The sequence below is a fragment of the Neolamprologus brichardi genome, chromosome 3, assembly GCF_056152115.1.
Source record: "Neolamprologus brichardi isolate AB-2024 chromosome 3, ASM5615211v1, whole genome shotgun sequence".
NCBI lineage: Eukaryota > Metazoa > Chordata > Actinopteri > Cichliformes > Cichlidae > Neolamprologus > Neolamprologus brichardi.
This window is the reverse complement of record NC_142106.1, coordinates 19,030,158-19,046,542: the sequence shown is the minus strand read 5'-3', so window position 1 is coordinate 19,046,542 and position 16,385 is coordinate 19,030,158. Positions and strand designations below refer to the sequence as shown.

Below are 16,385 nucleotides of genomic sequence, written 5' to 3'. Positions count from 1 at the left end.
ATTAAAATAATCTTCAGTTTCTTACTGATAGAATAATTAGAAACCTTCAGATATATCAGTATAAAAGAATGTTCAGGGCCAGCTGTAGACACGATAACTGGTGCCTGATATCCGTCATGGTACCTCGTAGCTCAAGGCCTGCAAAACAAGCTTCACCCCACAAGACTTGACTGGATAGAAAGATGCACATTCTCATATAAAACTCTGTGAAGTGCCAGGAGGCTTACTCTCTTTTGGGAAGCCTCCCACAGCTCCAGGCTAGATCCAAGCTCAATTTGAGCTTAAATTTATGAAATTAAATTCTTACTGTTCCATTTGAACTGATATATGAGTCACATTATGACTGAAAGAGATGAGCGTAAAACACTGAGTTCATTATTTTCTCAGTTCAGTTCAGTTCATTTATATAGCATCAAATCACAACAATCGTCTGAAGGTGCTAAACATGATCAGCTAAAGATCTCAAAATAATGAGTCATGTGGAATAAAAACCCACGTGAAACAAGAAACTATTCTGCTCAGACTGTCTCGCCCAAGCATTAATCCTCCCTCTCACATTTTCTCATCCATTATTCTGTAATATTGCCTAAAGTTTAGTAAAATTATAATGCATGGGAAAAACAGGAGTAGTGTCACTCTTGTGAGCAATCATATTTTACTGTAAGTCTTATTAGTAATATGAGTGTTTTCCCCATAGAGGCTGTGAGGGAAGCAGGGAGGGTCCTGACTCATAGACTGTCTTTAAACTGCATGCAAAGCGAGGAAAACTAGCTCGCCACAGAATGAGAAACTGTACAGGACATGTGAATACCAAAAAACAAGGCTTCAGATGAGGGTTCTGCTTCAAATGGTGTAAAAAAGCACGTGTGAGACCAATGATTTTAAAATAGATATTCACTGACAGTAGAGAATTGAATATGAGTACACACACACACACACACAGAGGACAGCTGGACAAAACATTTGCTTTATTTGACCCACAGTCACTGTATTCATATAAAAATAACTTTATTTAAATCCATCTGAGAATAAACTTTATATAAAATCTTCAAAACTGTGAACATTCCCAGTATCCATCTGTACACAACAGAACAGATGCATAAAGAACACAAAGACACACAACTTTAATTGAGTGCAGCAGCAGTGGCTCTTTCAGTTGTGAAACACATAAGACAACAGTGGTAATGAAATATGACCAGTTTGATGAGGCGTGCAACATTTTTAATTAGAACTGGAACATTTGTACAAAGTTTCTACACAAAAGCAAAAGACAATGAAAGTCAAGCCTTAACGACAAATGAGCTGAAATAAATGTAAGGCGCAGTTAATAAAGTGCTAAAACAGGGAACGAAAAACACAAATTAAAATAAGCAAAAATAATAAAAGGCAGATAAAAGCCTTTTTTTGTAAATATTCACCTACCCAGCAAACATTTTGATGTTGAATAACTTGTTTTTTGTTTGTGTTTTTTATCCTGGTTAGAAAAAAATGTTCCAAACTTAAATTTGAACTAAGTTGTAGACATTACAGACATCATTTTGATCTACTCTTTAACATCGCCTAGATCAGGGGAGTCAAACATAAGGCCCAGGGTCCAGAATCGGCCCAGCAAAGGCTCCATTCTGACCTCCAGTCTGTTCCTTAAGATCAAAGTTGGCTGTATGTGGCCCTCGATCTAAAATGCACATCCGTGGCCTGGATGTTGTTGCTTTCTACGATAAGAAATTTTGTGCCCTAAAATTGTGTTCTACTCTTTCTTAATCGATTATAACAAAACAAAATATACAAAAAAATTGGTCCAATGAAGCCTAAACCATGAATTGAACACACAAACTTCTGAGCCCGTTTCTGATGCTACTCTGTTGACTGACTGATTGACAATACTTGTGACAGGCTGACATGTTGACTGAAACAATCGTACTATGGTCAGTTTTGACCTGAGAGAGGCTCTCAGGATGTTTGCTGGGTATGTTTGAGCTTATAATGCAGAGCGCAGGTACATGAAGCTACATTGTGACTCTTAATACAAAATAACCGCTATAAACTATAAAAGCAGCAATAAACAACAACCAGCACAAACAACATCTTGGTGCCCTGCCTGCAGGCGTTTGGTGTTCAGGGAGTGTTTATAAGATTAGTCAGTGAAGGATCTGTCGGAGGTAATCAGTTAAAGAGGAATGAAGTAACAGCTAGGCATTTGTCTCTCAGTCATCGTTAATTTTGACAGAAAATTTTGATGTAGTTTTAGTCATTTCCAGTAATCAGCTAAATCTTTGACTCTAAAGTTGACTGTCTAACATATAAAGTGCTGCTTGTGTGAGAGTTGCCCCACACGGTTCACAAAGCGTCTGCTTTTCCTTGGCATCAACGTGTCCACATGTCTGCTCTACTCTTCTATAAGCGCTGATATTTTGTTGCATTTTCATGAGACACAAGGAGAATGGGAGCTAGCCGTGTCGTTTACCAGAGGTAGATCAAATGTACCTGACAAAAATTATTGGTTAACGAAATTATCACTGATAACTGCAACAAAAAATTAAATCAGAATCTGTTTGTATCTTCATTTTGTAACTTAAAATGAAAAAAATATAGACACTTCTAGTTTTTCTTACATAAACTGGAGCTCTGTATCAGCTTAAGAAATGCATTGACTCTGTCGTAGAGATCTGCCCACCGGCTAATTTCAAGCTAAATTTGATAAATTAGTTTAAAAACTTAAAAGTCTCGTGTGAAAATCAGCTACATGATGTCATCCAGGACAGCCTTCGTAAGTAAACACTATCTCTACATCAGTGTCACGATAACCGACCTGTTTTGATTCAGACTTGCATTAAACTGATTTGGTAAACATGAAGAAACAAAAAGTCCTGAATGTGGTTTCCAAACTTTATGGTTACATCAAATCCTGTTGATGTTTTTACAATCTTCTGCATCTCCAAGATCCACACTGATAGAAAAATCTTTTTCCAACACACTGAGCTGGAAATGTCCAATAAAACTTTCTAAATAAAGCAGCAAATCAATATCAGGGAGGACTTCCTCTTTTAATTTGTCCATCACTAGTAGCTTTTAGGAAGAATTACTTTGTCCTTAACCAGTAAGGTGTAAAACTTTAATAAGTTAAAATTTTAAGCCTTCAAGTTAATACAAATCCATAAAAATAAATATGATCTTCATCCTTCTACATGTTGGGCAGAGGAGGTTTTCTTCAGTCTTGCATTAAAGGGTATCCGGGACTAGGAAGTCCTTAAATCCTTAAATGTTCTTTTTCTTTGAAAATGAGCTCCATTAATAAAATCCACTGCCCTTATTATGACCTCAGTGCTGCTTGGCCCGAGTGTCTCCCTGTGGCTGCTGGTTTAAATTTCCAACCTGACTGTGAAGATCCAGGAAAGATGAATCTCAAATGGTCTCAGCTCCATTAACACCAACGTTCGCAAGGCACGTGGAATAGTTATACTTGGCTTTGGGTCGTTTTGCCTTCTGAAAGCTTCTGTTGAAAGAAATTGAATAATGAGTCAGTCTAACAGGAAGCAACAACATGTTTGTGTTTTATTTGTTTCTTACTTACATTTAATTTCTGATGAAGGAAGCGAGAGAAATATGCAGAAAGAGCGACGACAACCAGAACCGACATGAAGGTGATGACAACGGCGACCACAGAGACCCTGGATCGACCTGCTGATGTAGACGAGAAATAAACAAGGTTACCACAAATGGACAAAAAATTTCACCCAAACACAAGTGACACAGAGAAAATTTTGACTTCTCACCGTTTGCTGGAGTCGTGTCCTGAGGATCTGGAGTTTGGAAGTGCAATGGCATCTCCATCGTGGAGGTTTTAGCAAAATTTGGATCTAAAAAGACCATAAACACTCCAGTTATAATAAGCTGACAAAATGAGACTGAAAGTTTGGAAATGAGTTAAAATAATACACAAAGCATGATTCCAAGTCTGAAAGTTCAGTTTGGATTGAACAAATCTTCTGACCGACTACAAGTTCAACGATTGCAGACTTGACTGTGCTCTGCAGCTTGGGGATGAAACATCTGTATCTGCCGTTGTCTTCCTCCGACACGTTCAGGATCTTCAGTGAAATGTTCCCGTGTTTCATGTCGTCCATGAACAGCTCCGTCCTCCTGAAGTACGAGGCCATCTTCATGTCGGGGACCTCCTGCCTGTCCCTGTACAGGTGAACGTACTCCACTCGGCTCAGCCGGTCCGACGGGTCGGGCTTCAGGTCGGGTTTGGACCACTCCACCGTCAGACCCTGGACATCGAACATGGGCTCCAGGTGACACGGCAGGATGACATCATCACCCGGAGCGGCAATGATTGGAAGATTTGAACCAATCACCAGAACCTCACCTGGAAATATGGAAAATTAAACCTCCCGAATTCCCACAGACCCCTGTAGAGTTACACCGTGAAGACCTGAAGATCATTAACAGCCCCATGAGTCTTTGTGCTGTTACCGCAGAAGTGTTTCTGGGACCAAATTAATTGAAACAACTACTCCTCAGTATATTTGGTAAAAAGAACTGTTTAATCCTTCAGTTTAAATGAAGTAGTGACATATCTTTGAAGGTTTTCAGCCGTCCAGATTATCGTAGTCTCAAGCCCTTGCGTTAAAGGCTGCCAGAATTATTTTTCCCGTTTTATGTTCGTGCAGATGCTTTAGCTCTTATTTGAAACACCTGGAACATCCAGGTCACACTGTGGCACTTTCGCTCTTAATAAAGCATGTCGGTAGGGTGGCTCAGCGACTCACAGGGCCACCTCGAAGCTGAAATACCTGCGACTTCCTGTCAGTATTTAGACCTGGAGTAGACCGCTTCGAAGAACCTAAACCAGTCCTACTGTCTTCAACTCAAGCGTTTATGTAAGGAACGTTTGGATTCGGGGTATAAACAAAGTCATGTCCTTTTTGTTATGTAACATGGAATTTGTTTTTTTTTTTTTAAATATATGATATATTTTTTTATAAAGAGTGAATGCTGATTTCGGTTGGACTGAAATATCTTATCGTCTTGGTTGGATTACCATCTAATATTTATGTCCCACCCCCAAGGATGAACTGTTGCCTGTAACTTTGTAATGAGATTTAATGTGTCAGGCTCAGCTTTGTGTCTTTAATAAAGAGAAACGCTTTGCTGCCTTATAAACAGTAAATATTTTAATTTGTCAGATTTCATTAATGTATCACTTTCATTGGATTATACTTGGATTGAGCTTTATTTAAATGTTCATTATGTCTGAGTAGGTTGTCAGTCATCCATGTCAACACATTGGACAGAGAGGACAGATGGTTTGAAAGAGGAGTGAAAGAAGCCATCTATGTCCACTGTGAGCGACCATCTTTGAACAGAGGTGGTGGCTTATGACACCAACTGTCTGCCATCTATAACCCAGTTTTGTGATCCTTTCCAGACGTCTTAACGCCCACTCAAATCTTGCATCATTCGATTTCAATGGGTCACATGATAGGATGAGGCAAGGTCTCACAGCGGTTTCACCTGAAACATCTGGTGATAATGACCCACACTCTTTTTCACATCTTGGCTCATGTGATGAGGCACATGATAAATAGTTGGTCAACAACCCTCTTAAGGGAAAACTCCCACTATGGCTTAAAAAACCTGGGACTCCTGAGACAGCTTCATGAAACTTAAAGAAAGAAAGCTTTTTACTTTTTTTTTTTACATGTCTTTGTTGTTTTCTGAGCTTATTTTTCATTTATTTATTCCCCTTTTGAGCTCTTTTGGTATAAAATATAAGGTAAAATTTACATTATGTATCTTAGCAATTAGGTGTAAAGAATAAATGCTCAAAAACTTAAAAGATTTGAAGACTTTTGACATTAGAATGATTTTTTATCCTTAGTAAAACTATTTTGTTTTTATAAATATATGAAATCCCTCCGTTTAATTCTATAGGGAGGGATAAACAACATATTCATTATACATTGCTTAGTTTTAAATCTGCTTTTTGCCTTTAGAGAAAGCTCTTCACAAGAATTCAAATTCTGATCAATAAAACTATATTTTCCTTTTTTAAGGTTACCTGCTTACATTAAGCAAACTCTAATTACTTAATGTAAGTTCCCTTTTCACAGTGGAGTATAAAACCTGTACACATATACACTTCTGTAATAGCAGGCACAAACATTCACGGGACTGTGTCTAGATTTATAATTATGTATGATCAGTTTCTGGTGTTTGTGTGGCAAAAACAATGCAACTATTAAGCTAAAGTGAAGCTATTAAGTGCTGAGGTTTAACCACTGGGTTCTGAAACTGTGCAGTGTATGAAACACAGGACCAGACGTTGTCTCTTCACTGATAATATAAATACTCTTATTTTAAGTCTTATATTTTTAAGTTGGATTCATTATAAAAAATGCTAAAGTAAGGGTGTATTGTGCATATTTAAAACATTCAAAATAAACAGTGTGCTCGCCCTCCTTTCTTGATAGCATTTTTTGCAGGCACTGATCTCAACTTTTTAAATTCAGTGTAACAAATTTCAAAGTGTGGACATGTTACCGCGATGGCTGCTGAAGGTGACTCCTACACTTCTAGAAGACACTGTGTTCTATCAAGGGACATCAGATTAACTGGAAAAAGAAATCCACAACTTACTAAGCTGTCCAATCAAACTGGAAAAAGTTTGAACAGAGTTTATAATGCAATCATAGACAAAAACATGAATCGTGAAAAGAAAAATATGAAAACATTTAGAATATTAATATTGTTTTTAAAAAATTAAGAATAATAGTTCAAATTCATTGAATTAGTTTTTTCAGGTAATATTTAATTTATCATATCAGGTTGTGAGCGCTGTTATCATGTAGGGTGACTAATATTACCTACAACAGTGATTCATGAGTTGTAACTCTGATAAAGTCAAAGTAATAACAGACAAGACAAAGTCATCAGCCCATTGTTTAGAAACTTAGAGCAAGGACGCTTGAATGCTAAATTCACAATGGGAATATCAAACTAATAATTGGCATGAAATTAAATATGATTACAACATATACAACTTAATATCAATCAAATATGAAAACAAAAACCCACAATGCAAATCAAACATTCCTTGATTGCCAAGATGAACTACCTGATTATGTAAAACAAAGGAGGGATCCATAAGCTACAGGTTAATCGTTTTAAAACAACTAACTATTAATGTGAATCTTCTGCAACCCAGCCAAGCATTTGATCATCATACTGAATAATTATTTATTTATTCATTATTTTTTAATGTATTCATTTTAATCCTGTCATTATTTACTCGTTAAGCTTCATTCTCCACCTGATATCCACTGTGATGAGATTAAGCTGAGTTCAGGGCTATACAAGAATAATAAGTATCTAGACTTTGCTTCATTCGTTTGGTTTAAAGTGTAAATATTTATTGGTTGTTGTTTGGGATTACAAGTTTTTTAAATTTAAAACATGTATTATTAATGTATATATTCCAGTCCACTTAATTTTTTAATTAATAATTTTTGTAAATTGATCATTCGATTTCATTTAACGTTAAAAATAGAAATATATATTTACACACACACACACAGAGAGAGAGACTAGGTCACAGCACATTACAGCCGCCCTGATTGGACGAAAACCACGTGATTCAGGTTTAAGCCTGAAAAAAAGATGGCGGCTCATTCCAAACTCTATAAATTTCACAGCAACGACTGAGCGAAACGAGTCTCTGAAAACATTTAATGCGACAAACCGGATGTTTAGTTAGTGTATACGTCATTATTTAAAAAAAAAACAGATGCTGGTTTTCCCCGAATCGCCACAGTTATCGCGTCACCGGAAGTGTTGCTAAGCACGTGTATAAACAGAACAAACATGGTTACTGTTTACATTGTGATAAACTCAGGGTTCTGCTTCGTGTCGCTTCAGTATCGGCCTTAAACCTTCACACACAGACATGACACTCACAGTTTTAGACTGTTCGGTGGATCAAAATAAAATCACGAAAATAAACAGCTCGTTAGAGGAGAAGTTACCCGAGAATCATCACATTTAATATATTATTATGTTAATGTAATGTCAAAGTAATTCGCTGAAAGCTGTCATCGCTTATAATACCACACGGCAAAGGAAAATTGATAATAGTTAATTTGGCTGATTTGATTCATAAAATGTTATTAAACTGCAGCTCAGAGTAACGTTTAAAATATCCGCTTACCCTGAACCAGAGTCCACATGCTGAAAGCCGAGCACAGGATAGAAGTCCACAGTGACGAAGAGTCCTTAAAGAACGAGTTGTACACAGACATGGTGGATAAAGTACACAGTCTGAATGAATGAATGAATGAAGGCTCCTCTCGACTGTGTTTCTGCCTCCTGCTCCCGAATATTCTCTCTGACACATTTTCTCTCCGCCGGTTGTTCAAATACTCTCGGTGTGTTTTGGAAATATGGGCGGGTCTAAACTCCACCCCTTTCTGTGTTGATTGGCTTAAAATGACATAATCAATACGCTCTTCCGGGTTAACTGTATGCTTGGTGTTTTCCTTGGCAATATTTGTTTATAGTTCTAGATTTTTCTTTTTTTTAATTGCGGTCAGCGATTTGTCATGTGATTTTTGTTTTCAGAAAAACGTCTTTGTTATGACAGATTGAATTGTTGATAAATGTCACCTGACAACGGATGATTTTTGATGAAATGAATGTTGCATTTCTTGTTTGTTTTGCGTAACTAATACTAATACTATGTGGAGGTAGAAAACGCAAAGTGTTTCTACAGACAAAAGCAAAACAGTGAATTCAAACAAAATAAGAAATTGGGGAAAATTATAAAACAATTCAAACAACACATATTTTGTAATAAATACCAAGTAAAGGCTTGAAAAAACGTTTTATCACACCATCCCTTTTTTTTGAGGGAAAGAAAACAAACAAACAAACAAAAGAATCTGTTGGCTGTAAATTGCTAATGCTACCCAGTCATATACAAAGTGTTAAGGCCAATATGTGACCCGCCTCCCACTGTGACACAAACTTCAATACAAGAGCAGTGAATTTAGGCCAAATGTGTATTTTATTACAAACTAACCACAGCCTGTCCAGCTTAATTCAGTTTTTATATAAATAAATATATTTACATAAATATGTAACTGTTTTATACACCGTACAAACAGTATAAATAGTTCCTGTTATTACTGTGCCCAACCTGCAGTATGTTCCCAAACCACCAGGGGAGCTGGTGGAGCAGAGCTGAAAATGAACACTGTGGTCTTTGCATGTGAACTTCCCTCATGTGCAGCAGGTGCTGCCGGCTCAGTTCTCTGTGCAAGAGTCGTACTGCCCTTATTTTCACTGATGAGATGAGCCTGCAGCAGGTCTTGAGTTGATTTATCTATTCAGAGTCGTACGTAGTGAGGAGGTAAAATTATTAACAAGATAATCGACCTCTGTTGGAGTAGCGTTCAGATAGCTGCTCTGCTCTATGTTGGTACAGGCCATTGAAGATGATAACAGTGGGTGGATTATATTCTTAAACGTAGTTACAGCATTTTCAGAAAGACATCTACTGTGATAAAGTCTACTCTCCACTGCTGTGTAATCAATTATTGTAAATGTAAATGTTATCAGCAAATGATCAGACAGGAGAGGGTTTTCAGCAAACACTGTTAAATGTTCAGTTTCTATGCCATATGTTAAAACCAGATCTAGAGTGTGATTAAAGTGGTGGGTGGGTTCTTTTACATTTTGAGAGAAACCAATTGAGTCTAATAACAGATTAAATGCCATGTTGAGGCTGTCATTTTTAGCATCTACATGGATGTTAAAATCACCCACAATAATTATTTTATCTGAGCTGAGAACTAAATCAGATAAAAAGTCTGAGAAATCAGACAGAAACTCTGTGTAAGGCCCAGGTGGACGATAGATGATAACAAGTAAGACTGGTTTCTGAGTTTCAACATCAGCAGCAGTACTCCTGGCAAAGTGTGTAGTTCTTGGGACCAAACCTGTTGCTGCTGGGATATTGTTCAACGTCACATTCTTTGTGGATACCAAAATATGGAGATGGAGAAGTCCATCCCACTGCTGCTTTATCTATCTCCACTCCAGTCTCATCTTCAGTTTCTTTTCTACCTACCAAAGTTTTCCCACTGATTAAAATGTTATCCAAGTGTGAGTGTGCGAGTTGGAAAAAGACAAGGACACAAGACAAAGTGGGCGCACACAAGTCCAAAACATAAATGAAGAGTTCACAGAGTTGGCCAGAAATGGGAGAAGATCTAGGGCCAGTGACAGAGGCCTCTGCCCCGAGATGTGAGGGCTGGCTGGGAGGCTAGCATCGGAGACCCTCAAATGGCTCTACTGGACACCAGCACACCTCAGGCATTATGAACGATGGCGGGACAACTCTCAGCGTGGCTTAGGAGTGTGGTGGCAGGAAGAAGGTGGGTGACTGGGGGCACGGCGACAAACCAGAGCAAAGAAGGGCGACTGTGTGGCTGGTGTGGTGAGGACGATGAGCTGGAAGGGACAGGAGAGTCTGCTGTGAAGATCCTGTAAAGATAAATTTTAATGCTTCATGAAATATTATCATCAGCCTGTTTTAAGCAATACAGCTAGATTGTCATAGCTGGCTTTGGGTCCCTTCATCCTCTCGATGTTTCTGTTAAAAGAAGTTAAATAATGAGTCAGTCTGAGGGCACAAGAAGCAACAACATGTTTGAGTTTGTTTCTTACTTTTTGTTTCTGAACCAGGCGAAGGGAAAAATATGCTGCAAAAGCAGCAACTGATATTAAGGCCATGAAAGCGACGCCCACAAAGACCCTGGACCGAACTACTGATGTAGAAATGAACAAGGTCAAAACAAACATACAGTTTAGAAAAAAAACTTCACAAAAATAGAAACGATGCAGAGAACAGTTGGAGTGTTTTCTCACCATTTCTCTGAGTCACATCTTGAGGATCAGGAGTTTGGAGGTTTTTAGGAAGCAGCAGCATCTTCATCGTCGAGGTTTCAGAGACATTTGGATCTAAAAGAGACTCGTAGTCAGCATCTGTTTGTAAAATGAGGCTGAAACTTTGGAAATGGCAAAAAAAAACAAAACAAATCTTCTGACCGACTACAAGTTCAACGATTGCAGACTTGACTGTGCTCTGCAGCTTGGGGATGAAACATCTGTATCTGCCGTTGTCTTCCTCCGACACGTTCAGGATCTTCAGTGAAATGTTCCCGTGTTTCATGTCGTCCATGAACAGCTCCGTCCTCCTGAAGTACGAGGCCATCTTCATGTCGGGGACCTCCTTCCTGTCCCTGTACAAGTGAACGTACTCCACTCGGCTCAGCCGGTCCGACGGGTCGGGCTTCAGGTCGGGTTTGGACCACTCCACCGTCAGACCCTGGACATCGAACGAGGGCTCCAGGTGACACGGCAGGATGACATCATCACCCGGAGCGGCGATGATTGGAAGATTTGAACCAATCACCACAACCTCACCTGGAAACAGATGGAAAATTAAAAAATTAAACCCTTTGAACTCCCACAGACACTCACGACTAGAAATGAGTTTCTATAAAACATTTCTAGTCACACTGAACATTTTAGGTACAAGTCAGATTTTTGAGGCGCACACACACATAAACCTGATAATCTGTTTAAAGGAAATGCAGACGAGCCTCAGTTTACTAATGTTCACAACTCAGAGACGTTCAGCTTATCAGAGGAGACAAAGAAAGCAAAAGGCACTGAAAGCAATGACATGGAGTATTTTGTGCTAATTAATCAGATTCAGATTTCTAATGGAGTCATCATGACTTCTTTTCATTGCTTCGTGTCACAGTGACAGTCTTTGAACTACCCAGAGTTTAAGAAGGTCATGAGATGAAGCTGCAGCATGTTGATAACTGGATCAGCAGGACGTGGTCTTACAGCAAACCAACGAAACAGCAGAAGATCTGCTTTCTGTCAGTTCTTCACAATGACTCATAATGTGGAGGATGTGTTTCTGTAACTATATGACGAACCCTACATTCACATGCTGCTCAGCAATAATTGCCTGTGATCTGCAGACACATGAAGTCTAGAAACTACACTCAGCTGCTTATTTCCAAGATGGATCCACATATTTGGTCTGATTCAGATTTTGACACCGGACGCCTTTCCTGCATCCATTAAAACTGTATGTTTGGATCAGATTAGAGAGCAGAAGTTCCTGTGAGTCACTCACACTTGGCATTGTTAGCTGCTGAATCATGACCAGAGTATCTGATTAGTTTGGTTAGTCTTATAAAATGAGTTATTAAAGTCAAAGCTCCTCGTTTGATTTATTATCAAATCAGCTTGAACCAGACTGTAGAGCATGTTTCACTTACAGTCAGAGCTCTCTTACTTTAGTACACTAAAGCTGTGTTGTTCTACTTCATGCTAGGCTCAGTGACTCTGCCTCGGATAACCTGTAACAGAGCAGTGATAAAACCTTCAGTGCTCCACCCAAACCTTTAAACCTAACCTAATCATCTAACTGTTTTTACTCCACCCTTCACATCCTCCTCATACACCCTCTAAATGAAGTTGTTTCCCCTCAATGATGATAGAAAACCAGCTCAGTACAATACAGACTCCATCCTGTATGTTAGTCAGAAACAAAAACGCTCTATTATATTTTTAAACATAATTTTGTTTTTTGTTTAAATTCTGCTGCATTAACAGAAACAGCAGTCTGAAAAGTTCACACTCACACAGTCAACCTGCTATATTAACGGGGGAAAGCCGCAAATCACACCGATAACTGTCATCCTCACAGCGACAGAGAGAAGAAAACACAGCTGTGAGCTGACAGTAATGTTTACCTCTAACCGGAGTCCACACGCTGAAAGCCGAGCACAGGATAAAAGTCCACAGCGAGGCAGAAAGTGGGCCGTACACAGACATCGCAGGTAGAGGACGGACTGAGTCAGTCAGGTCTGAGTTTCTGCCTCCTGCTCGCTGAAAGCGAGACTGGCTTTAAATTCCCGCCCCGCATCACTCGTCTGTGATTGGTTGAATACAGCAACAGCTAACTTGCTCCGCTGCTAACGGTGAACATATTTCTGTCCTTCACAGTGTGCGCGCGATTTAACAGGTGGTCAGGCTAACTGGTGATATTTGTTTGCACTCTTAATATATGAATGAATAAATAAATAAATCTTACAATTCATCTTGTCTATCAGTAAACTCACTGCGCTCATGACCGCAGATAAACATGTTTTTGATTCCAAACGTGAAACATCTGGAAACATCTGGAAACACCTGGAGCCTTGACCCGTTAACGTTCGTTATCAAACAACATGATCATCAGATCAGTTGTTCTTTGTTGTTAACAATAATTACTCATTGCTATAGAAAAGCTTGGACCACGGAAATGTTAGAAAAAAACCATGATCTATAACAAACAATAATATTTAACTGTAACTCGATGAAGGGGGAAAAAATAAAGTTTCTAAAGTCTTCAAAAATTCCCATAAATCCCCGCGGTTAACCCCGTGATTACATTTAGATTCAGCTGGCAGATAAAACAGGTGTTTGTCACAAGCTTCATAACTTTGATGACTCAGAACATTGATGCTGGCGAAGGAGAAGACAAAGCGAACAAAATAAAAATATAAAACTAAAATACTGCTGTGCCTCTTATGATACTGAAAGACAAAATACTGCTGTATTTACTTAAGTCATCTGTTTGTCTGCCATGATTGTTCTCTCAGCGCTCTGACCCCTCTGAAAATACTGTGTTGATTATATTTTATTTATTTATTTTATTATGATTTAATCTTTAATCTCACTGTCTTTGGATTCATTTTGAATCAGCTGAAAGTCCCTCTGAACGTCTCCGCTGATGTGTTGGCCCTTCTTCTGTGAAATGATTTAAATCATCTGAATATGCGACGTGTTTCACTGCGCTATGGTTAGCTAAAAAAAACTTTAACAGATCCTGATATGAAGTCAGATCTCAGCATGTCTTTTTATCGGTGTAACGTTGTGAGTGTGCAGACAGGCTCTGGATTTACCCACACCTACGTGTCTAGACACGTAGGTGTGGGTAAATTAACACGGGTTCACAAACAAACCAGCTAAGTTCAAGATGTCACTGCGGATCGTCTGTAGCCTGAATAACGATCATTAACTCTCAACTCTTCATGATGGTGACGATGAAGAGTTCTGAGCAACGCTGTGTGATCCTCGAACTTTTGGTATCGACTCAATACTGATTACCTACAGAGCCAGTATTGCCAACAGCAGTACCAATACTTTCAAATTATAAAGTGAGCTCATGTAGGGGTGTAGCTTCCTCAAAGTTGAAAAACGGACTCAAGGCATTCTTGATTTTTACTGCATTTAATGGACACAAGTGGCACCAACCATACCATTTGAACTGTACAAACAACATAGAATAATCAGTTTTCACAATAAGTTGTTATCATAGAGAATAAACAATAAAGCATATTATTCAACAACATAAAAAACATTCACAATTTGACCTTTACAATGATTAACATAAACTTGACAGTTCTGTCACAAACAAACATCTAATTTTTCTACTAACATATAAAACACAAATTGCAAACCTCATTGGCCGCATGAACTTGAAGGGGTTAATGAAAGCACATCTTGCAGTGCACACTTTTTCTCCATAGCCGGGAAACTTCTTTGCATGCGTCTACATAGCTCTACCACCACCCGAGAAAGGAAAGCATGCTGCCTTCTACCGAGTGTGGCGTGTAAATGAAAATATTGTCAACCCCAAACAACAGACTGAACATTGGTTCCACCCTGGAAACATTCTGTAAAACCTTTAAATGTGTGTTTTTAAACCAAAAATGTATACATTAAATATGATTTATTAAAAAGAAAGTATTTTAATGTATTTATTGTAACTTACACCCATAAAATTACCATAAACTGCATAACTGCTGCTGACGGCAGTCACAAGGGGAGAGCAGTGTGTCATCATCTATGTGCCAACAACACCGACACGAGGGTATCATATCGTGCGTCTATGAGATGAACCATCAGCAGTTCTGAACACATTTTAATGACCACTAAATGGTAAATGGACTGGTTCTTATATAGCGCTTTTCTACTCATCTGAGCACTCAAAGCGCTTTACACAACTTGTGCATTCACCCATTCACACCCATTCGCACAAGCACATTGATCTAAGTGCTTTCTAAGTAACATTCATACTCCGATGGATGCATCGGAGAGCAATTTGGGGTTAGTATCTTGCCCAAGGATATTTGGCATGCAGACTGGAGGAGCCAGGAATCGAACCACCAACCTTCCGACCAGTAGATGACCTGCTCTACCACCTGAGCTACAGCCACCCCAATCACTGTGACTTGTACTTTCTGTATAAATATGCTTTTTTTCTGAGTCTTTTGGTTGCTTTTTTCAACCGTCTCCCTGTGTGTGTTTATTTGTGTCCATGCTCCCAGATGTTTTGGGTTGCCAGATCGTGATCCTGCAGCGCTGGAGGCAGCCACACCTGCCACTCGTCATCAGCGCCTTATTTAAGAGTGTGGCTGAGCTCCAGTCGGTGCCGATTCTTCCTTCTGACTTGTCAGTACAGCCGTTGTCTGCTATTTTAGAAAACCCTCGCTAAAGGAAGAATCGTCTAGTCATCAATGTGTTTTGTCTTCACTAGGTATTGGTAGGAGTTTGCTCTTTTCACTATTCACTTTTTATGGACACTTGCACTGTGTGGGATTCAGGGAGGAAGTGCCACGCCACCCCAGTGCCTGGAACTTGTAAATAGTGATTCATCGAGCACTTTATAAATAAATTCATTGTTCACCACAAGAGTCCTGCATTTGGGTGCTACTTCTCGCCTGCAACTCCATGGTCTGCCACCACAGTCTCTGACAAATTCAGTGACATACAGGACTGAGGACTCGAGTCTGCACCTGTGTAAAGTGGAACAAAACAAAAACAGAGTCCTGGTCATGGCTATAAGAGTTATTATAGTTTTGCATTTTCTGACAATTTTTAAATTTTATTTTAGTTAACTAAAATGTCACTTTTTTGTTTTTTTTATATGTAGTTTTAGTTTTTATTTTAGACGGTTAAGACTGTTTTTGTATGAGGCCCAGAAAGCTAGTTTGTGATAAGGAGCAAGACGAGGACTACCAGACCTGGCAAATTAAATCCAGGTAGCTCCTCACGTGCATGTTTCCCATCAAACTGTCAGAAACATGAGACTAATCATACAACATACATGACATTAATTGAGACATAAAGGAGTAAGAGTGTGTGTATGTGTGTAAAGCAGTAAGAGATGGCATCAGACTGAGCTTAGAATAATAAAACTCTGTAGAGCATTTTAATATCTCTGAAACACAAAATAATTCACAAAAATACAA

At 38.8% G+C, this 16,385-nt stretch overlaps 2 protein-coding genes across 3 annotated transcripts; both read right to left on the bottom strand.

The window, feature by feature from the left end:
- Positions 1-955: 955 nt before the first annotated feature.
- On the bottom strand, positions 956-8,455 carry LOC148103748 (myelin-oligodendrocyte glycoprotein-like). 2 transcript variants are annotated; one of them, XM_087833128.1, is made up of 5 exons: positions 8,210-8,455; positions 3,992-4,369; positions 3,774-3,857; positions 3,572-3,681; positions 956-3,493 (listed from the first exon to the last, which is right to left on the bottom strand). In XM_087833128.1, the coding sequence occupies exons 1-5, from the start codon at positions 8,298-8,300 to the stop codon at positions 3,455-3,457; spliced, it is 702 nt and encodes a 233-aa protein (XP_087689254.1). In that variant the 5' UTR covers positions 8,301-8,455; the 3' UTR covers positions 956-3,454. The 2 variants fall into 2 exon arrangements, with proteins under 2 accessions (XP_087689254.1, XP_087689258.1); XM_087833132.1 differs by having other exon boundaries at positions 3,572-3,678.
- Positions 8,456-9,789: 1,334 nt separating this feature from the next.
- LOC102797619 (myelin-oligodendrocyte glycoprotein-like) lies at positions 9,790-12,921 on the bottom strand. The gene is made up of 4 exons (XM_087833106.1): positions 12,840-12,921; positions 11,110-11,487; positions 10,930-11,022; positions 9,790-10,829 (listed from the first exon to the last, which is right to left on the bottom strand). The coding sequence occupies exons 1-4, from the start codon at positions 12,919-12,921 to the stop codon at positions 10,585-10,587; spliced, it is 798 nt and encodes a 265-aa protein (XP_087689232.1). The 3' UTR covers positions 9,790-10,584.
- Between the last annotated feature and the right edge of the window lie 3,464 nt (positions 12,922-16,385).